The following is a 27,955-nucleotide window of genomic DNA, read 5'->3' on the forward strand; positions in this document are numbered from 1 at the left end:
CAGTCAGTCCACGGTGAAGATCACATCATTTCGCCCGCGTAACGCGGCCTGCAATTGCAAATGAACCCCTGGCAAATATTCTCCCTATGCCGCGTAGTTAGTCTGCTAGAGACTAAGCCAGGAGAGTTTTAGCCTGGAATCCAAACCTGTTATAGCTCCCGAGTCTCTCTCCGGATTCCAGGCTAGGAGAGTTTGGCCACCATAGGTTTTCATTTGCAGGCGCAGTCAAGGGGGAATGTTAACTTTCCCGTGAACTGACTGTATTGGCTAATTATTGAACTTAATTTTTGGCCGAATTCAACAATCCGTACCCCCGTAGGAAGGCCTGCTGGAGGCTATATGACCGGGCCCCGAGTCTATCCCTCGTTCTTTCCCTCCTTTGCCACTAGCAGGGTCCCAGTATACTAGTACTCCGCAGAAGTCTTTGCCCGACTCTATTGTCCCTAGCGTAATCCTTAAAACATCTCTGTCTCACACGCTTCCCCCCTGGGGGTATGAAGTAATCTCTATCCTTTAATACTAATCTTGGCCTTAGCTACAAGATGAGGGGTTAGTCTATAATAAGTGAAATATGCAAATTAGCTCAGGTGATCTGTGACTGGTCCAAACTTACTCACCAAGTCCAAGACCAGTCAGAAACTCCGACGCACTCCTGGCTTGCGGACTTAGCGATGGAGCAGTACATCGGACACCAGTACATGGGCGATCAGGGGCCGTACGGGGACCAGTGGGGCTACGATGGCGTCTGGGACCGACCGTCGTGCGCCATGCAGGACAGGCGGGTCTACCCGCAACACCTGCCGCCGCCTAACCAGCACCCTGCCTTCCCGTGCATTCTGGTGGGTGGAATATCATATTTCCTTGTCCATAGCTAAACTCTATTCTAACACAATAATGAAAAAAAAAACTTGTCGAAAGTTTTCGACCGATTCCACTCTAGTCGTTTTGTGTTCGCATTTCGCAAGGACCTTAGGTGCATTCTGGTGGGTGGAATATCATATTCCTTGTCCATAGCTAAACTGTGTTCTAACACAATAATGAAGAAAAATACTTGTCGAAAGTTTTCGGCCGATTCCACTCTATAGTGGTTTTGTGTTCACATTTGGCAAGGACCTTAGGTGCCTAGCTATTGCCACACCGGATAGCAACTTTCCAAAATACAGAGACGGACGAAATCTTACTTCACGAGTTGGCGTAAAGAATGTCAACCACAAAGTCAACTTTCGCACAAATATACTATGATATCATATGATAGAAATGAATTTTAAAGTTGTGATAGGAGTTCCAACAGAAAAGTTTGCGCGAGTCCTGAGTAAGCACCTGCGCTGGTCTATGATATGGTGGTAAAGTTGGGAAAGTTTGTTAAAGAGCGGCAGGGTATGTTTTGGCTACCGCTGGTTGATTGTCTGTTATCAATTGACAGGATACAACAAAATGCTGTCATTGGATTTTCATGATTACTTATGCCTAATGTGGGGATGTCTTGACCGTAGAAAGAAGAAGTAAAATTTGGGACGGGTACCCGGGTCTTTACTCAGAGCGACTCGTCTATTTGCGCTTAGTAGAAAATTAAAAGCAATGCGCCTGTTTTCAGGAGATCCTTTTTCCAAGTTTTCTCGCTTTATTCAAAACGCGAAACTTTCAGAATATTTCTATTTTAGATCCCGTTCGAATAGTAAACATTTTTGTCCAGGTCTACTTTTTCTAGGACCGCAAAAAGCTACTGATCCTTCCACGGGATGCTAAACTTTCCGTAAATGTCGTCATCGACAAGCTTTCACCAGATGTGCGTATTTCATATGTTTGTTGACGTCGTGCCCAAGCGTTACCCACCAACCAAATATATATTGGTACAGTTCTTCATCTAGTGATAGGCGCACTGCTTGAAACACGTTCAAAGTCAGTGGACACGAAAGAAGAAAAAACGCAAACCCATAAAGTTACTGGGATGTAACTCACTTGTTGAAACTCAGGTGAAACATCAGAAAACTATATTTCAACGGCTGCCGGCAACTGCTGTATCAAACAGACAAAATATTATGAACTAAACCGTCAGAATCTTCAAGAAGGTGTATTTTTAGGCCTTATAGACATAAACAAAATCATCTAATATTCATTTCGACCAAACTTGGGTCCTCCCGACGGGCTTGTCGGGCAACAAGCAAAGTGTACATTTAGCATTATCAACTACAGGTGTAGCTAGCCTGGCTTTTATATTTTCATTCCACTTTTCGCTTAATTTGCGGCGTGTTTCAAATGCCAAACTTTCTCAACTGGATTCCTAGGCCTGTGCAAAAAACGCTACCACTTGATACAGATAAAAAAGCACAAAAAAAGACAACTGGAGCCAGACACCTACCTAGAGATTACTGCATTTAGACGGCTCTTTCAGGAGCAGATTTTCGCAGTTCTAAAGGCTGCTTTGAGCCTTCACTGGAAGGATTATGACATCTAATCAGAGATAAGCTCTATGACGTCTGACAGTCTTCTAAATGCCTTTAATTTGTCAAGAGCACGAGCCCATATCACCCATATCATTGTTGTCATTCAAAACATGATTGGCGTGTGTCAAAGGTTTAACATGCGTGGGCATGCGGCATGACAATGCTTTCAAAAGTTCGAGTTGGAAAAGTGCCACAAAGTGCAAGGATAGTATCTTAACGATGGGACTACAAATGTAGCTAAGGACATTAGATAGAGTCATTGATGAGACCAATTTCACGGTGATTACATAAAAATAGCGTAGCTATAGATGGTATAAAATGTCTGTTCAAGAGAGGCGCAATTTCTTTTTCACTTGCAGTGGTCGTTCTGGCATGTCTTTAAAAAGTTGTTGCTTACAAGAATAGTGTAGTTATCAATGACAATGACAATGCAGGCGTCATAGCCACATCTCTGTATGCAGTATTATATTGTATTATATCACATTGTATCAAATGTATCTGTAGATAGTTTTGTACGTCATTTTTTTATCAACGATGTGTTGATATGAACCGTGTGCCTGAAGCAAACAATAACTATGTAGAAAATTTGTCACAACTTTCTTGCTGATATAGTAAAGTTAAGTTTGGCGTCTTCCTCTGAGACATAAATGGGTTAGGTAGGGCCGCTTGCAGACCATTTGCAGTGTAATAACTATGTCAAGGGCATTATCAATATGTACTCAGGCTATTCATAACACAGTGGATCAACGAAGCCTATCATTGGTCGATGATGTGTACGTCACACTGACGTCATGGATGGGTTCCAACATTGTCTCCGTGTTGGCGGGAAGCCAGTGTGTGTTTCGTGATTAGAACGAAAAGCGTGTAGTTTGAAATTATTGGATTAAAAGTTGTGCGTCTGGTCTTCATCTGGTTGACAGTTTCTTAAGGGCGAATTAAGGGTGACTTATCTGTTATTTCTGGGAATCCGGCCTCGTCGCCAAGCACGGAGAAACAGGCACTTTGATAGGTCAAAGAGTTTATAGGCTTTCTAATAAACGCCTTGGATAGATAAGAAAAGTCGATCGTCGACGACAGTGACTTAGTATAAAATCTTCTAACTGGAATTCCTACATCTACTTTATTTCAACATGGACACATGGAAAGCTATTTATACTGCGCATGCATATGGAACTTCAAGTTCAAATTCTGTGAGAACGCAATATCATGAATATATCATAACCTTGAACCTTGAATGGGGACATCATCGATGTCAACACGGAGAACAAATGTATATATCAAAATAATAAATGATGAATGATAAATCATGAATTATTAATCATAAACATATTGCTAACGTAAGAGGCTAATGTAACGTCCTCATGGGCACCCTTTCAATATCTGAATTTCGAAAAGCAGCCGACGGGACAATCAAAAAGATTCTTCTTTACGTAACATTACGTAATGTTACGCAACATTTACGGGTGACTTAAGTGTCAAAATGCGCCCGCGTCCGAGATTTGTCACAGTTTCTAACTTTTAAAGAGAAGCAGCGAACTGTAAAATCGTGGAACGCGCCATGTCCTCGACCCCTTACATAAGTCATGACAGTGGCACGTAGTGTTGTAGCCTCATTTGCAGGCCTCCCGGGCTGCACCCACGTTTATTATCATTATTATTTTTTTGGGGGGGGGGGCGCTGATTCGCGATTTTCAACTTATCGTGGCCATATTCTTTTGCTGGGGAAATTGTGGACGGCAATTCGATTTCCCCAGCAAAATAATCTGGCCGCGATAAAGCGGAAAATCGCGAATCAGCGCTCTCCAAAAAATAAACGTCGGCGCCGTTCGGGAGGCCTGCAAAGGAGACTTCAGTTACTCTCCAAGCAGAGCTAGGGTTTTGGCTGTTTTTAGGAGTTTTTGTCATGCCTTCTACTTTGTCATCGTTTTTGTTGTGTCGCAAACCCAAGCTCTGCACGTAATACATATTTATTTCATACGTCTTGTTCATGCATCATTGTATTTTTCTTGTGAGGTTTCCAATGGAAATGTACGTTATGATGCTATCAATGATCATGCTGGCGTGGGATCGTGGACACCAGCCTGTCGCATGAATAGGGCAGTCAGCGGGGGACCGGCGCGGCCCGGTGAATGCCGCTCTACACTTGCCGGATGTGTGATAATCCGGGGCAGTAAAATTGTTATCACTAATGATTATCTAATGGTTCTCGGGGAGGAGTACTGTCACCTTTTTTTCAATGGAAGTAAATAGGTTTGCCCCGCCCCGAGGTCAGTGCCTGCAGAGCTTGGGTTTGCGACACAACAAAAACGATGACAAAGTAGAAGGCATGACAAAAACTCCTAAAAACACGTCAAAAAACAGCCAAAACCCTAGCTCTGCTTGGAGAGTAGACTTCAGTGCTGTCGATGTTCGCAGTCTACTGACTTCAGACAGTGGGATAAAGAAGCAGTTCTGCTGGTTGAGGAGCACACGCGCGTTGCACACTTACCGATGATTTCGTATCAAGGCTGGTCTCAAGGTGACTTGTGACGACAGGTCTCTGTCGGTCGATGACATTTGCGCCCGCATTGCATGGTTGCTCTTTTTTTTTTATCAGACACTCGGTCACTGATTCTTCAAAACGCTGAGTTTTACTAGCCTCCGTGTTATTTTGAGGAATATTTTTCTTGGCTTCCACTAGGCCTTCCTTAGGGGTTATGCCACTTATGGATAGCAGAATTAGACAGGGTAGATAATTGGCCAGGAGACTCACCCCGGTGAATGTTAACATTTTCCCCTCCGCTCGCCAATGAAACCCTGGCCCTATGGTGGCCAAACTCTTTTTAGGCTAACCAACTTCAACCCTGGCATATTATTCTACCTATAGCCAGCGTAGTTAATCTTAGACTAGTCCCCGGCGATGGATCATGGAGTGAATCGGTGTTTCTCTAGCTTTGGTCCAAGCGAATCGGTAGGGTACTGCACCAGTGGTCCACTAGCATGAATAGCCAGTTCACTGAACTGACACTGATCATCTAGCAGCGCTCCCTGCCGAACTTCAAGAAGTAGTGCACACAACCTGTCATAATGTGTTATTATTAATACTAGTTCTGTAACTGTCCAACAATTGTGCGGTGAATCAAAGTTGGTGACATTCTAAGCCTCTTTGCTTTAATGAAAAATTTTCTCATAAAATAAGGCTACATCCGATCGCGAGTTGAAGTCAGTCGTGGCATTTTATCAGTCACGAATCTTACAGGATCGATCCACCAGACCAGGGGGGGGGGGGGGATTCTAGCCTCCCCGCGGACTGTCTCTCGTGGGCAATGAAGTTCCCCTTTTTGCCAAATTCTATGATCCGTACCCCCAAAAGAAGGCCTGGTTGAGGCAACTCGTTTACAGTCTAATAAAGAGTAATGTGAAAGTTTCAAATCAACGGTCTGCATTTCAATGGAATATATCCGGATGCATCTTGGCTCAACGCCATGGTCTTGAAAACACAACAGACACAGGGCCGACAGGAACTGTCCTCGACGCACCCTCGACTTGGCTGTGCGCAGTGGGGCCGAACTTGGCAGAGAGCGGAGTAATCCGTATAAGTGATCCGGTCCTTCTCGGAGAAGGAAAAGGGATTTTCTCAGAGGGGGTGTTGTACGTCTTGCCGCTTGAATGATGTGACGTTAGTATGTGTGACACTTGCACTTTTGGTTTCCGGAGTTTTTCACTTTTTTGTTATGATGCTTTCTAGGAAGGCCGGAGTTTTGAAATTACATATCGATGTAAATAAAGCAAAACGGCTAATAAGTGACAAGAATAGATGCAGAGATATTTTGAATATAAAAAATATGCGCTTCAAAGCAAACACAAAATGCACACGGATCCATTTTGCGCTGAATTATGTCATGTATGCGCATTAAAGTCCGAGTTTCTAAGTCCGACTAGCGGCCTTCTCTTTCTTTATAGTCAATGATGGGGCGCTAGGATATTTCAATATTTAAAAGATTATCAAAATATGTATAAATCAAATTAGGACGGAATGCTTGAAGAAACAATTAGCCTCTGTAAGTTAACAGACTGTACGAGTCGGGCCTTCGGACAGTAGACCCTTCAAAAAGCCGGCGTCTCGAATCAAGAGGGGATTACAGGCAACCTAAGTAAGGCTACACCAAGTAATTTTTATGGATGACGTCCGCGCGCGCATTGATTTTGGTCTGTTTTCTCAGACAAAAAACAAGAAATTCTGCTGCCTGTAACTATGACCAAAAATGTCCTCTTTAATATACTGTGTTTCTGTAGGCCTGCATAATCAATGGAATATGGAAAGAAACAGGACAGGACAACAACTGCTGTTCAACTTCAACTGATTTATTCAAATTATTGCTGTTTTCCTGATGAATAAAAGAATTGTTAGTTGTTACACTGCGTTCTCTCATTCAATTTGTGTCCTAACATGCGTCGTCGACTATGATATTTCAAATCTGGACATCTTGTTTTTTTCGGCCCTTCTTGTTTTTTTTTCGCGCTCTCGCATTAGATGTTGGGTCTACAAAGGACGTCATCCATAAAAATTACTTGGTGCAGCCTAATGTCATCCCGGTTCCGGGACTGTTGAACTCAAATTTCCAAAGTAAATTTTCTGGGGCACTTTTTATGGGGGCGGCCCACAAGAAATCAAGTACCGAGAGCTGATCATACCATCAGAAAAAACACATTCTACCCTTCCCCCCAAAAAGAACGGCTCGTAGAGGGTGATAAAGAATCAATTGATTGAACACAATTAATGTTATAAAGGGAAGGGAAGGAAGAGGACCGCCGGCTAGCCTGAGTACCATCCTCCGCAATGACCGCTGGCTAAAAAAAATCGCTTGCTAACCACGGATAATCCGTGGTTTAGAATAATACTATTTATTGATAGTGACTTTTTTGAGCCAGCGGTCACTCAGGCTAGACGACTGGAATTAAAACTACGTTGGTCTTTCTTATCAGCTGCATTTGGTTGTTTTGCTTCTATATCCGTCATCCGTATTGTTTCCATAACACGGCGTAGGAAGACAAAATAAACGTACACTCCCACACAAAACTGCTTACCTATCATTGATGGGTATTCAAGAGTATAGATATGTTATTTCTTGTGAAGGTAAGTAGTGCTGCCGTGTGGGAATGAAAGAAGAAAGTTTCTTGTTTTGCCACTTTTTGAAGAGCAAACACTTGTGTCAAATTGTGATGCACAAAACAAGGAACACAACTACTACAGCAGTATCGACGGACAGAACCACCTGAAATCATAAAAGAAGTTGTAATTCGTTGCACTGCATCACCGAATAGATGAAAATGAGTAACCGTTATACCAAGGAGGTAACTGCAATGAAAATCCTTGGTAAACCTGGTAGAAAATACTAATCTACCGGATCACTTTAGGTAATCCCTAACGCATTGACCAGAAAATTCCCAGGGGGTGGGGATTATTTTTCCGAATGGCTTAAATCGACTCGAACTGTTTACTTTTTACTTTTCTATTTGAGAAAAGCTTATTACAAGTACCAGCATGACATCATCCGGGATGACCTGTAGACCACGGCCCGATCAGCTGGTGTTAGCCACGCCCACAACACAGCGGCGCGCGCTCTGATTGGTCAGGCGGTGCATCATGACGTCTGTAGGCTACGTGGCGCACCATACTCCCATCTCCGTTTTTCAGCAGTCCGTGACGTCCATAATAGATAATAACAACCCCTGAACACCCCGAGTGCGCGTCATATTGTCTTTACAGCAACGCCCAGTGCGTGTGTATGTAGTAAAACAACCGGTCGGACAGAAATCTTAGACAATCTGTGACTAAAAGTACGGACTACTTTGCCCCGGTGGAAGCACCCCTATTTCCGCGTGGGTTGTGCGGTCCCGGATTCCCAGTCGTCTGATTCTGGTCAGAAAGCGTCGCAGACGACGTTTTTCTGCGTTTCCTCAGATTTCTGGCGTTTTTCGCCATTTCTGCTCCGGCTTTCGGCTCAAGCTGCACGCCATGGACAGCTTAGCGCACGACAGGAAGCTCAGCGAGCTCGGCTCCAACGACTTCAACGATATTTTGGACACCGACGTCTTCAGACTGGTACGTAAACGCCGCAGTAGTAAGCGTAGTCGTTACTCTTTCGAAATATTTTCTCGCCGGTAGCCAAGGTACACACACCGCCACCCGGTACCCCAAACTCAGCAAATATAGTCCGTATCCTGTCTTTGAACAAGTATCATGTACACTATTTGTGGGAAAATATGATCTTCTAGACAGTTTGTGCTAAAGGGGTACATGTAGGATTTTAAAGATTTTTAAAGGTAAACTCAGGTAAGGGCGGTGACGCCCCCCTCCCACAAAAAGCATGGTTAGTTTAGCCGGCGCCTGAGGCGGAAGTTACCTGACGCACGTCTCTCACCTTTTACGTCTGAAAACGCAAACGTTAAATACACACACAAGGTCAGCTACCTTTAGACGTAGAAACTGTACAGCATTTGCGTATCTTTGACACTGTTGACGAAGATCATAAGGTTTTCATTTAGTGTAAGATTCTAACGAATTTCGGCTTCAAACGACCCAGATTTAGACTTGCCAGACTGCATATCACGACTTCTTGGAAGGCTTGTCGATATGGAAGTCGGCCAAAAATTACCCCTTGTATTCCCTTTAATGAGAAAACAAATCCTCTTATTTTAGTGTCTATCCGTTATGCAGACCTAATCAAGTTTTATGCTCGACAAATATCCCCGGAGATCATTTTGTGATAGGAATGACGGTTGCACCATATGTTTACACCATATTGAAACATCCGTAAATTTGATTTTCCGTCAACAAGAAACCCGAGGACTTGTTGACCAGATAGTTGGACATGTTGATCACAGTGTTGTTTTCCAATTTGGATGTAAATTTGTGCTGTTGACAGCAGTTTTTGCCAAGGCTATTTTGTTTTTCACACCCCATGGGGTGCTTTCTACAGTGCCCCTCCCCCTTTTGGACCTGGACTTTGTACAGTATTTTGCACGTTTGGATACTCGTGCACTAAGTATAGTGTAACCAAAGAGTTTATATAGACTTCCAAGATATTGTAACAATTTTAGACAGAAAACTGTGTTTTTGTATGATTTTACTGAAGGTGGTAGAAAGTGAGAACTGGGACATCTGCCCAGCAATAGGTCCCTATTCCAACCAGGATGTAGAAAATGTCTTTGTTGTTCAATTTTGAAGTGTTTGCATTTGGGATGCCTCCGCTACTAAAATATGCAAAATGCTGTAACAGCTTTCTGCTTGTAGTGTCGGTTTATTGATGTTTTTAATGGTATACTTAGGAGAAATAAACAAGTACACAATGTATGCCATATGCTTTCACATAGACGTTAGGAAATATGGTACCAAGTAATAGTTAAAGGATGGGCGGGGCGAGTTTATGTGGATTTGGTACAGCCCCGCCCTCCCAAGGATTTTGTTGGTAGCCCGAAGGCGGAGCCCGATTCGATATTCAATTATATTGGGCGAGGTAAGCCATGCGCAAATCTAGGGAGTCTGTGTCCAATTTAAAATGCAGATACAAAACTGATAGGGATGACTAAACACCTCATTACCAGGAATATTTATTGGAATCAACCTTAGTCCTGCTCATTCAACTTGCAGGGAAATTCCCACAATTTTCGTTCAACTGTTCTGTGAAATTACTTATGAGGTCCTCTTTTCTAGGAACAAAATGCAATTTTTGTCAGAACTCCAAAGGAGAACTCTGTTTCTTGGCCTGGATACTCATGTCCAACAGCTTTTTGCCCTGGAATCCAGAGTACCCCCTGGTGTGTGGATCCTCCCTCAGGATGGTCTAATGTAAACCATCTTGAGGTCAGTTATTGTAGTTCACAGCCAGGGGCCTCATCTCTGTGAAATTTCAGGCAATCCAACACTGTGATGCAAATCAAGTCAAGATAAGCCACCATAATCATTTGCTTTTCATCATTTTACAAGTGTCGTAGTTGATGGATTATTCAATGCCTGACATGTATGTGTAAATTTACCTTGATGAAAGAAAATTGCATATTGTTAAATAGTGTTAACCTATTCTTGGAGGGTTTACAGTACTTGTGAATACACATTTGGTAGTGTGTGGTGTATCATATTCTCCAAGCAGAGGTTTCGATGGGGGTTATTTTTCCCCGGCCTTTTCTAGATTCTAATCAATTGTAGAAATGGCTGTAAAATGATTGAAAAATAATTGTCGTAGACCCAGTCTGCTATTCTTTTGAAAGAAAAATAAAGGCCTTGACTTGACTTGACCGTTGTGTTGCCAAGTGGTAACCAAACAGCCTCTTTGCTACCTAAAGTCCTGTGGTTTCCTGGTATGAATAAGATATAATGCTGCTTAGCACAGAGTATTTTACTATTAGTATTACACAATTCTATGGAGATGTGATTCCTGAAATCCTACCACGCCCTTTGATTAGTTAAAAGTTTACAAAATATAAATTGCAGAATAGGACATGGGAGAGAGAACTTGAGGAGGAAGCTCTGCATGTGTTCCAGGAAAAAGGGCCCTAGGATCCCACAAGCGCTTTTCTGCTTCACCAGACACTGGTTTTGGATTTCAGTCTGGCTTTCAGCATGTAGTTTTTTCTTGGAAAAAGGGAAGCCAAGGACTGAAGGAGAAAGTAACAGTTGTTCTTTGTCCTCAATTTACAAAAAGAATTGACATGGTTTAAGTTTGCTACCTTGTTGGCTTCGTTTGCTACCTTGTTGAAAGAAAAAAAATCAGGTTTCTGATGGTGGGATGGAAATGACCCCACAGATTGCAACACAAGCTAAACGGTTACCATAACAACCTAGAGACATGCTGTTTATGCAAGGTTGGCTTGTTTTTGCATTCCATCACACTGGCAAATCTATTGCTGAAGTCAGCTTGTCCACTTATTTGTAAGCAAATCGTCAGCATTACCACTTTCAAGGACTCCAATGCATACTTTTTAGCAGACAAAAGCACATTGTGGCCTTCATTGCATCATTGTTTACACTGGTAGGAAATCTGAGTGTCACTTGGGACATGGCTTTGACTCTGTAAATAATGCTTTGATTGATTTGATTTATTTATTCGACTGTAAAAAGTACAGCCAGGGCTTTGCATGAAGGCATTTTGGCCAGTATTCAAAACCAAAATAGACGATAACATGGCTTATGATATATAACATGGAACATTCATCTTTTTAAAGGTTACAACTTAATTCTAGATCATGTTTCTTGTGAAACTGAGCTGTTTTGAACCTCCACGAGACCCAAAAAAGTCTGTTGACCAAGGATAATGTCCTTGGTTTGACCTTGGCTAGACAGCTTTGAACGTTTCATGTATATTTGTCTGTTCTTGAACTAAGTTCAAGTGATAGCAAAGGTTATTATCCCAAGCGTTGCATTTGACATTTCTGCCATAGCATCACAGTATGACCAAGGAGGTTTTCTATATTAAACCTCCTTGGTATGACTGAACGAATGGCAACACTTGAGTCAGTGGGGACTGGGGAGTATACAAAGAAGATTGCGTTATTTTCATTTGACAGAACTCATGGATTATTGTACAAAGTTCCTTTGTGCAAAGGCCCCCAGCTTTGTTCTAAAGGTCTACCCATTTAAGTTGAACAAACCTGTGGTTAACTTAATTGTAAATAATTGTGCCCAGTAGAAGAAAGAGGTGGTACCAGACAGTGCCATCTCAAAATTGTCCATTTAGCTATAGTGGCTACCATAACAGGGCCCCCTACTAGGTAATGGTAAGTTTTGCCGTTTTAGGGAAGCATTTTCATCTGTTTTGAGAATAATAGTAATCCGGTATCACTATGATAGAATTTTGATATTGTAACTGCTAGTCTTTTCAGAAATATAGTTGGGGAAAAATTCTCCATGGAACCACAGAGGTTTGGTATACAGGCGACACCCATGTTTAAATTGGTCCTGTGAAATTTACGCAGTCAACGATAATTACTGTTTGCGTAAGGACAATAGAAGAGTGTGAAGCATGACGAATTGCATGCGGTAGCTACCGAAGATGACGCAATAAGAAAGGGGCGTGTGCCGTTTCTAACAGCGCATGATTTAACATGATTACGTGAAATACTCTGGTTGAGATGCATATCAGGTGCCCACCTTTGTACACCTCCAGTGCATGAAGTCAAACTTTACACAAGCACACAAGTAGAATCCCGTGGCTTGTCCAGCTGGAAAAGGCTTACTTCTGGAAAGGTCACTCCACAAATGTTGCTTCAACCATAAGATAGGAGCAAAGAAGAATAAGTCCCTTGCATTATATATAACTTGTTTTTACCTGGTTGCATAGCCACAGAAAGTGTTTGCTCTTTGACATTTGCAGGTGTGGAGATGCTGTCAACAAGATAAACAAGAACAATGCATTTTCTCTGATAACAGTACTACTTAGGACAAAAAGACGTGTCATTAGTTCTTCCTACTAATACAGCAACATAAATGTTCTGCAACTTGGTTAAGTTGGTACGTAAACATGTATAATTAGATCACCTCATTATAGAGGTTGATGTTGTCAAAGCACTTAAGGCTTGTAAAGACATTAGAGAGAGAGTTATGGTACACACAGGAATTTTTTCCTCAAGATTTCATCGACCAAGGCAGTTATGAAAAAAGTACACTAGTAAAACATTTGTTTCCACTATGAAAAATTACAGTATAGTAAAATATGTGAATTTTTGTGGTTGTTGGAGGTTCAAGGAAAGTTTAAATTTAAAAAACAATACATCCAAATCAAGGACATTGTACACCAAAAATAGTTACTCAAGTTCATCAATATATCAAGGACATATTATATAATGTCCTTGGCCCAAACTGAATTATATATCTCGATAATCATGTACCCATACACTTGCCTCCATTTTTACCAGCCTCCTTAACAGAAATCAAGATTGAATTCATAACATAGCACTGCCAAAAATAAGAAATGACTTCTAAAAGACCACTGTAAATGTGAAAAGTACTTCTAATGCTGATCCTAGGGAGTAGTAGCCTGAGTACCATCCGTGGTAATGACCGCTGGCTCAATGCTCGTTGCTTGCATGGTTAGCAAGGGTAGTATTTAGGCTAAAAGAGTAGAGTAGTAAAGTGCAATACTTGAAATTGGAGAAGCCCAAATTGACTGAATGGTTGGGTTCTTCCTCCATGATGGAGGAGACTCCCTAGAATTGCCAGTCTTGGCCCATTGCCATTTGAAGTGCAGTTCCTTCCCCTACAGACAGAACATCTGGTGGGAACCTTTCCTATGTCCTGAGGTCAGAAGAGAATCAGTCTTGAGTTGGCCAGACTTTTACTGCAAGGTTGTCTGACTTTAGCTAGACTGTCTCACATTGGAAAACCATATCAGTTATACAGTGGGCAAGTTGTGACACTTAAAGTTTAAGCAGTACAAGTTGCTAAGCAACAGGGGTATGATGATTGAAGCACTGCCACTGGATAGTCACTTTAAACACTGTCCAATGAATTTTCTATCAACCAGCCTCATAAATGAAGATTTTGTAGCAGAGAAGGACCAAACTGTTTTAGAATGCTGCATAGTGACAGTCTCAACTTTGTCAATATTTTGCAAAGCAGGGCTCCAAAAAAAAGAACAATGTGGAAGATGGCTTCACAAAGCAGACCTTCATGCATGTCTGTGTACTATAAAGTTGACCCTGTCCTTTGTACTTTGTCGTAACTTGTATGCCAAGTTCAGAGGCTGTCATTATTTGGTGTCTTGGGTGTCAGTGTGTCCTCTTGACGCTGCTGAAACGCTAACAGCTCCCAGACATGACTACAAACAGGAGGGGTGTCCTGTGTCTGGTGTTTGGGTTAGGTGGCATGTGGGAATGTGTCTGGAAAATTCACCCCAGGTTCCCCCCAGCTGGAAGAGGGTAGCCACTGGCCAGGGACACATTGACTGCTCACATTCTTGTAAGAAGGACACGTCAGCTCTAAAGATGTCTCAGACATTTTTAACTTAACTCAAGACATGGGTTTTATTTGACCTTCTCCCTGCTGCCTAACTCTGTAACCATAGGGAAAGGGGTGCCAAATGGCTACTTCAGTGTGCAATATTTTAAGCAAGACTTACTGACAGAAACCCATTTTTATCAAGAATGAATGTCATGAGGTTGGTGTATGTACTAGAAGTTGCAAAATTGAGTCTGACATTCTTTAACTGGTTAAAACAAATAAATATATGTCCCACAAGAGTAGACTAGAGTTTACGGTTAGGTAGGATACATTGCTTTTAAATATATTTTGGACTGAAGGAAAGTCTGTGTGATGTCTCGTTTTGGGCTGGGTCATTTTGCTTCAGTAGTTCATGGTGTCTTAACTTATTAGGTACCCACAAATCCTTCTTAGACCCCACCCTTGTTCCACCCTATCTGTAAACCTTAGATAGAGATTACAGGGGTTTTAAGAAGAGAAAATATCCTAATTACACAATGTCACACCTGAGGGGTGTTGAAGACAGGAGAGAAAGAGACTAGAGAGGAAAAGAGGTGAAGAAATTCTGCTCATCAGGGAAAATTATACACAAGCACATATGTAGGTGTCATGGTAATAGCCAGTATTTCAGACAGTGTTTATGTTTTCACCACCTGGTCCGCTTGAACTTTTGCAGCTTTGTTTTGGTACTTGAGCGACGGTAAAGCTATCAGGTTGTGTCTGGTTTGGTCAGCAATGCCTTTGTTGTTTGTTACAGGTTTTCACCACGGGAAGTTAGCAAGTGTTTAGTGTTGAAAAAGTCTCCAAGATTAAAGGAGCTGCCTGCACTTAACTGTCAAAATAATGTCAACATGTCTAAGATAATTTTTTTTTTTCCCTACAAAATATTTCTTGGAGATTTGGCGTAGTTTGTAGCCCACTCAGAAAACATTTATTTTGATTGCATGAGTACCATAATTTTGTGCACAGTCAAACAAAAAGAAAGGTTCAAATTAATGATTTAATCTATCTGCCCTTGAAATTTACGTAAAATGTGGCATGCATTGATTTAAATGCAGCATTTTTCAAGGCTGGAGATCTATTAGTCTAACGAAAAGATTTTCATCCTTGAAAAACTCCTCCCTATAATTGTGAATTGCCTGAAGGCCCTCCTGATAGAGTAAAGGTCGATGACTCTGTAGAAGGCCAGCCGTGTGTCTTTTTGCGCTATTAAGCATAAAGTTCAAAGTCATTGAGACAGAAGGAATGGTCTTGCAATTTGTAGAGACATACAGAGGTTAAGAAAACTTTTTTGTGTGTGAACTGTCCTTACCTAGGCATCTAGGGCACGATGGGAACTAAATTTAGAAATGGACACTTGTGTCTGGTCCTGTTTTAGTCGCGTCCAACTAATGTCAAAGGTCACCAGATAGCGGACTTCATTAAATTCCTACCAGGTGAATATACCAGAACTTGTCTGTTCTGACAGACAGTTTCAAAAATAGCTAGTAGTAGAAGTAGGACTGCACTGTGCATGTGTGGGATGATATGATAGCAGAGACACATGTAAGTCATAACTCCGGTCTGGTGCTATTCATAACACCAGACCAATCAGTAAGCCCTGGTCTGATAAGAAATTAAAAACTTTCGGAACTTGAAAGTGTGGTTTTCATTAAGTTCTTTATCAACTAGTACTAGTAATGAACTGAACCAGAAAAGTCCAGAAAGTCAGTTCTCTACCCCTTATGAAATCTTGTTTTTTCCCTAATGTCTTAAAGTAGGATGTTTCTTTTGATTCATTAATTTTATGCACAAGGCTAGCTGGCAGTATCCAGGTAAATGGTGTTACTGATTATAGCTAGGATGTCAGTATACAAAATGCAGGTTGAACCAAGAGAAAACTTATCCTGTATCATACAGGTACAATATGGTATATGCTCTCCTTTAATCGCACAATCCCTCAGCTAATTCACAGCTTACAGTAGAAACAGCTGTTCTTTGAGTTTATTGATTTTTTTCTTCTCCACTTTCTAAAGTTGAAAGATAAACCTTTTGTGTGTAAAAAACAGCCGTTCACATTTCTATTGGCCTGTTGGTTCATGCTTTTGTAGGCCCATAGCCTTGTTGACACCATAAACAGGATACAGCTGAAGTCGTGACATGTTTCTTTAAGCACTGTTTAAGATCCTGTTCAGATTAGAGCCGGATTGGTTTGCTTGATCCGGGTTCCCAAAACCGTTTTTGGAGCAGTGTTTGGTACATATATGCATGCATTCACACTTTACTGAATTCTGTCAGCATTTTTAGGCCTTAAAATCTTCAGGTAATAAGGTGTGACCAGGTTACACCCTAGTTAATTCCCTCAAGTTCAACAGCCTGTAGATTGCCAGCAGATAAGATTACTTGGCCTCTTATAAAGTATTCAAACTTTTCAAACTTACAGTACCAGGTATTGCACTTTGTACCATTCAACCTCAAATGACAAGGTTCTCATTTATTCGTGCTATGTAGTCAGGCTAACAAAACAGAGCCATCTCTGTGATATTGTGTTTTACCGGTAGTCAAGTATTACTAAATGGGAGTGGTTGCTTGAATTTGAAACTTGTGATCAGGTCATCTTCATTTAGCTAATTATCAGTGCAGAATGAAAGCAATTATAGACATCAGTTGAAAATAGAGCCATTTCGAAGTCTAAATTCAGCTGGTGGCATGCCTTTGATCAGTTTTATTACTATTTGACAGAGACTGCCCTTTGATCAATATGCAGAGACCCACATGTTAGATGCTGGCACTTTGCCAAGTTTCTATGCTATGGCTTCCTTGTGGGCGAATCACTCCTGGCTGGGTGTGGAGGGATACAAGGCTGGAGTGTACCATTTGTGTTCAAGGGGACATTTTTTTCCATTCAATTTTATCTCTTTCCTCATGAGCAGGCCACCTTTTCTGCATTGTATTCTTGTCCCCAAATCATTTGAATGTATACCTATTAAAAAAAGTATTGTGCCTAGAGCACTGCTTACTTTATAGACAATTTCCAATGCGCACAGGGCATTCCCGAATCTCTTGATATGACGCAACAGCTGTTTGATACATGGGAATCCCACAGGTGGATCTATGGGCAATATTGACTTGTCTATGGGAATTTGGGTTCATTTGGGTCAAGATGGCCTGTTTTATCAATTCCCCTGTGCTTACAACAGCTTGAGAGGGTTTATTTAGTGCTACAGCTGGTAATACCAGCAGGCATGTGCTGATTATCATCTTTTGAAGCTAGCTTGTGTTGACTTTTCCATTAATAACTCAACTCTGCTCAAATGTTTTTTAAGAGGGGCAAGGTCCTTTGCCCCATGTAAGCATAATGGTTTTAGATGCATGTACCATGCTGTATTGTGAGACCAAAAATTGAATCAAAAGTGTTCGTAGACTTCCTACTTCACGTTTCACAATAAAGGATCAAATACTTTCCCACCCACCTGTAAGGATTCTTCCTAGTGACCATATCCGACAGTAACACTAACAGTCGTGTAAAAGATTGTGGTTTGCTGGGGAATTATACCGTCTTAAACAATGGTACACATAGATTCCCGAGATAAATTCCTGGACATTGCTCTGGGCACGACATACCAGCTACCACAAAACAAATGTTTTAGTGATATTCTTCTGAGGTACATACATTCTGTTCACGAACAAGCAACAAAGCAGCCAACCATTCATGATGAAGAGTTCAGATTTGCAGCAAGAAGCCACCAGGGGATTTGTAGTCAAATTTGTACATGATCTCTTGTCGTTACAGCCTCCAACTGACCAGTTGGACGACCTGCCCTCTGATTGGCTGAATGGACTACTGGACGAACCCCTGATCCCGGACAAGCCGTTGAACGATGTGTCGCTGGCGCCGCCGCCCCAGATCCAGGCAGAGCACAGCTACTCCATGATGAGTGCTGCCGACCTGGCCATGGAGGAATCCCTGCGGATCAAGACCGAGGACAGCGGTAAGACCTTGAACTTACAGTTTGAAAGTTGAAGTTTAAAGTTAAAGTTCCTTCGCGCACCAGATGGTGCATAGGGCAGCACCCATCTCCGTTTCAGTAGCCCTTGGGCCACACAGCTTTGGGCAATCACTACAGCAGGGGGCTAGTTCACTGGTAGCGATGTATGTTTAGTTGACATACTCTGTCTCAAATGCTGAGTGCCAAGCAGAGAAAGCAGTATGTACCATTTTTAAAGTCTTTGGTATGACTTGGCCGGGGATCGAACTCACAACCTACCGTTTCCAAGGCAAACACTCTATCCCCACTAGGCCATTGCTTCTAGCAATGTTGTACCTTGTAGTATTTGCACAATCGTTGTGCGATAAAGTTTCTTTTTTTTGCAAAAGTGACTGAAACCGTAATAAAACTTCCTTCAAAATGTTCAAGTGATGTGACTTTATGAGCCATGCTCTTCTAGTTTGATTACGTTTTACTAAGAGGGACACTCTCCTTTTGCGGCAGACTTTGACATGGCGGACTGGATGACCTCTGGACACATGGACCACGGCATGATGCACGAGGACCCGATGGACTACGACATGGGCACCACGGCCTACCACATGGCAGAACAGATGGAGCCGCTCGACCTCATCAAGATCAAGACTGAACCGACCGATCCCGACTTGTACTTCCACACTGGCGCTGATGGTGAGTCACTCACTGAGTGTTTTTTACTCATTTCAATTAACAAAAGGAAGAGCTTAAAGCTAGTATTGGTTGGAAAAGTTTTAGCAAATGTACCCACCAACAGTGTCATCTTGCTCATATCATCTTACATCGTCTTTGTTATCTTCAAATTGTGCATCATATCTTGTAAGTTTACTATTTGTGAATAAGTAATCAAGCAAACAAGTATGGACATGCCATGGCTTGTTGCCTTCTTTTGAAGACTACATCAAGACATCATGCATTGTCTTAACCTCATTAACATATCTATTCAGAGTTTTGGTATAAAACCTTAGGTTCTCCAGTCCTATATCCAGTCACTAACTAAAGATAGCGGATGCTGTCTGAAACGTTTGACTGTTTAAAAATTTTATCCAGTTGCTTGAGTAACTATTTTTGGCGTTTCTTATTACCTGGATGTCTAACCATCATCAACGACTCACTGAGTGTTTTTTTACTTATTTCAATCAACAAAAGGAAGAGCTTAAAGCTAGTATTGGTTAGAATAGTTTTAGCAAATGTACCCACCAAAAGTGTCATCTTGCATCGTCTTTGTTATCTTCAAATTGTGCATCTTATCTTGTAAGTTTACTATTTGTGAATAAGTAATCAAGTAAACAATTATGGACATGCCAGGGCTTGTTGCCTAAATGAAAGGAAAATGCCTTGATAATCTAAGTTTTCAACTTAAGTATACAAGTCTCTAATGTTGTGTAATTGTTCATCCGTAGATTTGGATGTCCAGATGCCCCCCACCCCCCCCATTTGTGAATAACTAATCAAGTATGGACATGCCATGGCTTGTTGCCTAATGGAAAATGCATTGACAATCTTTGTTTTAAAGGTTCTAACTAGAGTATACAAGTCCCTAACTTTGTGTAATTGTACATCCGTAGATTTGGATGTCCAGATGCCCCCCACCCCCCCCATTTGTGAATAACTAATCAAGTATGGACATGCCATGGCTTGTTGCCTAATGGAAAATGCATTGACAATCTTTGTTTTAAAGGTTCTAACTAGAGTATACAAGTCCCTAACTTTGTGTACTTGACCATCCGTAGATTTGGATGTCCAGATGCCCCCCACCCCCCCGAGCAGTGCCAGCAGCGACTCAGAAGGAGGCTCGAGCCCCCGCGCCATCCCGGACAGCCCCACTCGCCCGACGTTCAGCAAACAGGCCGGACAGTCTCACGACATGAGCGGGAAAATGTCGCCAACTCCCGGACAGAGTCTGCTCACAAACTTCCAGGTAAAGACTCAACAATGTCATGTTTTGGCAGTCAGTTTTCTTCACTATAAAAGTCAAATATTTGATGTCATTTTCAACTTTATTTTGTGGAGAAGTTGCTTCATTTGATTAACTTATGACCTTGTATACCAGCTGCATGTTTCACCATTATCTGATTTTTTGTTTTTTATCTCATGATTATCATCATCTAACTTTCTTGTTATTTTGTTGATCATAGATTCATACTCTCATGTTATTCATGAAGAGAGGGCCTCAATAATCAACATTCCTTTTACTACCAAACCTAAAAAAAATGTGAACAAAGTAGGTAGATAAACCTTATGTTTTTGTGAAAATTTAATTATTTTATGTGAAGTAATATTTATCTTTTTTTTGTGAATGGTTCAGAAACTGCCGCCTTCCGGACCTTTGATCCTGACTGAAGAGGAAAAGAGAACACTGATCTCCGAGGGGTACCCCATCCCAACCAAACTCCCACTCACAAAGGCAGAGGAAAAGTCACTGAAAAAAGTCCGCAGAAAAATCAAGAACAAGGTATGGATTGGTACATGTATATTTCACCTCAACCTTCTCCCTACTGCCTAACTCTGTAACCAATAGGGAATTGGGTGCCAAATGGCTACTTCAGTGTGCTAAAGGCCAAGTTAATAATTAGCAGATAGGGGGGAAAGGTAGTGACTGCTTTGGGCCATGTATTTTTCTTTTGTTGCTGTAATTTCCTCATCTTTCCTCTGCTTACAGTCTGCTTTTACTATCCTTGGTTTACATTTTGTAAAAAAAGATCTGTACAGTCTCTCTGCAATCCTTTCCTAAATGCCCCTTTGAAGTCTGGTGCTCAGTTTTTGCTTAGGACTCTTTATAATTTTCCCATCAGATGATCTTTTTAGCTCATTTGTTACATTTTGCTTTCAGATTTCAGCACAGGAAAGCAGAAGAAAAAAGAAGGAGTATGTTGATCAGTTGGAAAAGAGGTGAGCATGTCTGTTTTCTCATAGTCATCTACATGGTGCATTGATATCTTAAAACAAAGCATACATGACAAGTGTTCTTTTATTTACTAGAATTCTGTAAATATACCATTCATTCATGCCATTCATTGATTCGTTCAATTCAAATATCATCAGTGCTATCATTGTTAAATGAATGATTCTGACTGAAACTGTGGTTTACTTTTCAGAGTGGAGAACTTCACACATGAAAACAATGAGTTGAGAAAGAAATGCAATTCATTGGAATCCAACAACAAGTAAGTCCAACCATGCTATGTTAATTAATCATAGATTTGAGAATTTCAATAGAGTATTTGAAGTGTCTAGATGGATGGACAACAGGACATAAGAATACACACTCAGTGCCATCCTTAGAATCAATACATCTTACAATGCATTGTTTTGACTTAGTATAAAAAATTCTTCTTCATGATAGCTTACTGTAAATGCAATTAAGTTTGTGGTGATTTAATTTTGCTGTAGGGAGAAATCAGATTGTTTGCAGTGATTTTTGGTTGCCAATTGAAACATGGTGGTAGCCAGGCAGAAGACAAAACAAGCATTTTTCTGGGGGTTTTAACTTTGTGGTAAATATGTTATTGTGAAAACCACTAACTTGGAACATTACCACTAACTTATAATGTATTTATAGTGCTATGTATTGATCTGCACATTTAGGTGATGTAATGTTGTAGCATGATTGACATAACTATAGCTTGCAGTGAGTTGGACATTATCTTTTAGCATCCAAGCATAGTTGACATGTCTAAAACGTGCAGTGAGTCGGACATCGTCATTTAGCATCCACTGTTGTTGTTGCCCAGGACGTTACTGGTCCAGCTACAGAAGTTGCAGGCGCTGGTCAACAGAGTGCCTCGTCCCTGCAGGACGAACGCCACACAGACAGGGACCTGTCTTATGGTGGGTTTCACCTAGCCTTTTCTCTTCTTTTTCATTAGCAGTCCTGTTGTACAAACGTACATGGTCAGGGGATTGGATCCAAGGCTTGAGGTCCAGGTCAAGAAGCCTTACAATCCACTCAAAGTATTGATCTCATGCTAGGAAGTGTAGATCGGAAATTGATGCACATGTCGAGTTAGGCTGGGCAGGCAAGACCAGAACAATGCTGGACCTCTGGCTGTGGAATTCCAGTCTTTAACTCAACAGAGTACTACTGTACTACTTTTAGAACTTGTTGTGCCTCAGAAGTTTGATACTGGAAATGTATCAAACTTGGGAATGTTGCGTTGTAATTAGATCAACTGGTGTGTCATTTACACCATTGTGCAACTGTTAACAATGGTCGGTATTCCTCGCCACAGATATAATTTGCAATTTACCGCATTGGGCTTGACTAGGAAGAATGTTGATAAGTAGACCTTTGGCAAGACAGACATGCAGCACCATATTACATCATACAGCTTATTATACTTAAGCCCTGCTTAACTAACATAAAGCATTGTTCAAAGCTGTCTGATGAGTAGGCTCCTGTTCCTTTGAGTTGACAGGATAATGTTTTATTTTTAGATTTTGAATAACATGTAGACACTTGTGGTGGCTGCACGCTTTATACGCTTGCTTCGATGCACAAAATGCTGTTATGAACCTATTCCTGCCATATTTGGTTCAATCCTGGGAAGGGCATCTTGGTTGGGGCTGCACCCGTCTTTTGGAAGGGTTGTAAAATGGGGGTCCCGTGTTCGAGGAGGTGCCTCAAGTACGTTAAAGGGGAAGGGCTAGCAACCCCTCCCTGTAAAACATACCCTGCTACTGAAACAGGAAGGAAAGTTGCTACCCTATGTGCCACTAGGCACTACAAGAGTCTAAACGAACAAACAAAATTATAATACCTTTTGGTATGGCTTGTACCAAAATGGCAGGATCGGTTTGCTTGAAAGCTGCTTGATATAAAAACACAAATGGTGGTGTGTGCAGACTCTTAGAGTGATCGCTGCTTTTGCCTCACCCCCATCAGGTCTTGGTGGTCTTCTTCGCCATATTCCTGGGAAGCTGGAGCCCCACCCTTTACATCCCCTCCATGTCCAGTTACCTGCCCACCCCCTTCACACACTCAGTGGTACAGTCCAACTCCGGACCAAACCACATCGGGTTAGCAGGGGTGCCACACTCCGGTGGTGGGGATGACTACACCACCCCTAACAGTAAGTAGTTTCTGCCAAATAGATGTGGAAACGATACATGTAGATGAAATATACACCAGGAAACCAAACAATGTCATGGTTCCCTTTATTTTTATGAATTTTGTCAAGGTAAAAGATCATTGGACATGAACCAGTGCAACCTGAAAGTTCTACAGTCTGCTATCTTTTCTTTTAATGCAGATTACTCAGAAATGTTAAATTAAAATAAGCTGACACTATACACCAAGGTTCTTGCTAGCTTGACATTTTTTTAAAATCATCCCAATTCCCATTGACAGAATTGGGTGCACACAAAGTCTTCCTTTTTTCTGTCACCTAATATAAACTTCTATCAATTTATATGAATTTTTACATCTTTACTTGTGGATTTTTGTCTGTAAAGGTTGACGGAATAGTCAAAACAATTTTCCATCATATGCAACAACATTCCGTCAAATGTTGGAATGATGGGTGCTAGCTAGAACCCTGCTATAGGCCTATGTCAGAGAGTACTTACAACAAAGGGTAAAAGGAAAGAGGTTTGCCAATCACATTCACTGAAAAAGTTCTGACTATTTTATTCACCAAGTCTAGATCGGCTACCAAAGATTTCATAGATTGAACCCGCTGAATGATGCAATAGATATTGACTCAGAAATAGATTTTATATTATAAAGTCAGTAAGCATTCAAAAGCTTGTTTCCTGTTTCACAAAAATGAGATCATCTTCCCAGCTGTTCACCAGGAAACAAAAAGGAAGGAAGAGAATGAAACATTAGGCTTGTAGCAGCTGGTGTGAATACAATAGTGCAGTTGGCACAACATGTCTGTGTGATCGTATGATCCTACCGCTGTTCTATTGTGTTAGTGCTTTGGTCTTTTCCCTCTAGATTGGAAAGAACTACACAATTAAACAGATGATATCAATTTTTGATCAGCTCAACACAGGACATATCAACAGGATGAAACAAGAATATTTACATATTCATAAGATGTTTAGATTTGAGATAAAACAGATGGTGAAGATCACAAAAGGAAGTACATGTACAATGTGCAGTCAAAACTGCTCAAAAAGACCACTCAGAGGATCAATGAAATCCGGTCTTAATGGTTATATGTCAATGGAAAAAATTCTCGAAGAGACCACCAAAAAGTGGTACTTTGGCCAGGTAACAGTGGTCACTTGTAGTTGTACAGGTTTGACTGCATAACAAAATTCACCATGAAATACCAGTCAAGAGGTGTCTTTACATCCTCAATATGATGATGAAAACATCATCAACTTCAGTGTCTAACCCCGTCTTTTTCCCTCCGTTTCCAGGACATTCCTCACGAGCCCTGTTCGCGTTCACGGAGGAGGTGACAGAGGACGTGTCACACTTCGAGCAGGGCCTCGACCCCGTGCTCGAGAAGCTGTGGCAAGAACTGCCCGACGACGCATACGCCAGCGTGATCAACGAAACCGACAAACCGTTGGTTCTCTCTGGCGGGGAAGAAGACGCGACTTTCGGGTCAGGCGCCATCCTGCATCCAGACATCGCCGCCGAGGTTTCCTCCAAGCTCATCTCCCTCGAACACAGGGCTAACGCTACAGCTTAAGCGCCAAAAACTGTCTGCGATAAAGATAATGATAAGATTATCATCTGTGATATGAGTGGAGCCTCAGAATATTATGAATTCACAATCACTTACTTGCCTTAACTTTCCGTAAACGCGTGTTACAACTTACTGTACAAAGCCTCCACCAATGTAGCAAAGGCTTTGACCATACATACATGTATGCATTATTCTACAATGTGATAATCAGCCTGCCTTTTAAGTTTAACTGCAGTGTGTTACTTAACAACACATCATTCCATACTATGATGAGCACTCGGCGGCATTGTTTTTTGCACAGGCCTCTGCAACACTTATGCTATTGAAAAATTCTAAATTAATTTAGTAGTATCTTAAAAGGGGCCAAATTTTTTAGTAGCTGTATCAGTGTTCTATATTATATTTATATTCTGGATTGACTTAGCTTGGCGCCACATACATAAGTAGGTTTATGTGGTGGACAATGGACTGGTGACCGGACAGCGAGACAGTAAAATCCTTATTAGCTGGTAAGAGAAAAAATATACTGATAACAAAAAAAAGATGACTATTTCTCTCAATTGTTATGATAAGCATTGTCACCCTGTTAATGCGGGTGATGTGGTCAACTTGTGTTCGGTAAGGTAGCTTCTTTTCAGTAAGAGTCTATTTTGTTAGGTTGACATGGACCGTTTTGTCATCTGTAGTACGTGACACACATACATCGGACTTGAAGATCACAGAACTTCGTGAAATACACAAGAGATCTAAATGTAGTACTAGTAGGACGATAATGGTGACATATTTTAACTCTTAATATGGACTACTGGTTAAAGAAGTTGGCAACACACTCCGGCCTAGCCATGGAGGTAGAATATATCACAAAATCTTGTGTTGGTCTTGATGAGTGCTGTGTCAGAGCTCTATTTTCCTGAAATGCAAAGAAAAAAATACTTGTACAGCACAAAATTCCTGCAGAATAAAATATATATGGAAAAGGTCAATGTCTCATAACTGTTTTCTGCTTTGCTGAGAAGTTTAGTTTTTGATACCAAGTGTGCATGTGTGTGTGTGTGCATGTGCGTGTGCATGTGTGTGTGCATGTGAGTGTGTGCATGTAGTGTGTGAGTGTGTGTGCGTGTGTGTGTGTGTGTGTGTGTGTGTGTGTGTAGATAAGCATCATAACTCTTGTATATAGGATAATTAGAACTACTAGTATTGTGTATTTCTGCTGGCAAACTTTCGTTTCTAAATTTTGTAATTTCTATATGTGCGCACCAGAAAGAAAAAAAAATATATGTAAATGTGCCAAAATTGTCTGGTTAAGCAGAATGAAATACTGAAAAAATTACATTTCATATTTTTGTCTCTTTGAGTGTGTAATATTAGTACGTCAGATATTGCAAGTGGAACATCTACGTCCACCTATGTTACTTAACACAATGGCATCAGCTAGAGCAATTAGAAATAGATTTTGAATTAGAAATGATTGTCTGTACAATTACTTGCAAAAAGTTGACGGAAATAATGCGAAACAGAAAAAAACCCAGTGCTAGTTGCTTCAAACCTGATCCTTAAAGAAAGGTGACAAACCTGCGGGACCATTGAACAAGACGTATTAATTTGGCCGTTTACGGTCTAACAGAGACATCTAGCGGAAAAATATGCATTGCCAAGCTTGTTACGGCATACAAAAAGCGCCCTCCAGTGACCAGTAATCATAATGCAGGTATTATCAAGAATAAACCCGTTCGTGGGGAAACCACAGTCTCCCGTTGCAAAAAAAACTAAGGGGTATTTTATTTCTCATTGGTTGCTAGACATTGATGATAAAATACTGTGGTACTATCATTCATCGTTGGATAGTTTTATGGCCGTGTACCGACAAGCCATGTACCGACATGTATGGCCGTGTACCGACAAGCCATAGTGCCAACACCGCAAATTTGGATTCCAGGGCAATCCAGGCACCCTACTAACAGGAGGCTGCTTATGCTGTGTTGCCATCTTTGATCACTAGGCGGCGCTTCAATACGGTGATTATCACATGATGTAGCCCATCGTATAAGTCTCCTTACTAGTAGCGATTGCAAGCCAGAGGTAAGGCAGCCAAATTGATGTAAGCGCACGCAAAATCGAGATTAATTTCTTGAATCTAAGTGATATAGGTTGGAAAATGTTTAAATACACAGAACATTTACGTTTACACACAATAAACAATGAAGTTCTTACCATCGTTCTTTCATCACGAGGATGGCTAGGTATATGATCGTATGTCCTTGTTATATCATTGTGTGGTCTGGATGTTATAGTTAATCATATGCATATGAACTGATGAACAACAAAGTTGAACGTAGCGGTTCTCCTCCTCCTATGTATCATTACATCTGCTTGGAGATTTCGGCTCAAGGTCTCCAAGCAGATGTTGGGGTGAAAGATCGTCCTGTTTTCTGGGTGACGGCCGGACTTCTCTGACAGTACCTTACTTTAAAAAAGCAGATGAACAGTTGAGTTTAAGGTCAAAGTCATTAAGGAAAAACGGAGGATGTCCACATATATCATTAACCTTCTCATAACGTACAGGATATGATGTATACATGAATGTAGGCGGCGCTTCGACGGGCGGACATGGTGTTACATGGGCTCCTCGCGCGGCGCCTACAAATCGATCCTTTATGCCAACTAGTGTCTTAAACGTAATTCTTTATGTATGTAAAGATGCCTGGATCTATTTGGGAAAGATCTTATTGGCCTTATGCCTAATTTCTTGTACGTTTTCACATTTTAGAAGTGGAGACTATATACCCTATCATAGCCTAATCTGCAGTACCGCTTCCGGCCGTATCAAGAAAAGTCACCAAGGAGACCGTCAAATTGCCAAATTTCGGCATTTTCGGGAATGGGGAAATCGCGAAAGACTCGCAA

The 27,955-nt window shown here is 41.3% G+C and overlaps 1 protein-coding gene across 2 annotated transcripts; it reads left to right on the top strand.

Moving 5' to 3' along the window:
* Positions 1-656: 656 nt before the first annotated feature.
* Positions 657-26,026, top strand: LOC136421433 (cyclic AMP-responsive element-binding protein 3-like protein 1). 2 transcript variants are annotated; one of them, XM_066408730.1, is made up of 10 exons: positions 657-839; positions 18,173-18,371; positions 18,873-19,058; positions 20,138-20,325; positions 20,713-20,859; positions 21,238-21,296; positions 21,503-21,571; positions 22,139-22,235; positions 23,290-23,476; positions 24,777-26,026. In XM_066408730.1, exons 1-10 carry the CDS (start codon positions 672-674, stop codon positions 25,052-25,054), a joined length of 1,578 nt encoding a protein of 525 aa, XP_066264827.1. In that variant the 5' UTR covers positions 657-671; the 3' UTR covers positions 25,055-26,026. The 2 variants fall into 2 exon arrangements, with proteins under 2 accessions (XP_066264827.1, XP_066264828.1); XM_066408731.1 differs by lacking the exon at positions 657-839 and adding an exon at positions 8,109-8,529.
* The last annotated feature ends 1,929 nt before the right edge of the window (positions 26,027-27,955 follow it).

This window comes from Branchiostoma lanceolatum, chromosome 16 (assembly GCF_035083965.1).
Source record: "Branchiostoma lanceolatum isolate klBraLanc5 chromosome 16, klBraLanc5.hap2, whole genome shotgun sequence".
Classification (NCBI taxonomy): Eukaryota; Metazoa; Chordata; class Leptocardii; order Amphioxiformes; family Branchiostomatidae; genus Branchiostoma; species Branchiostoma lanceolatum.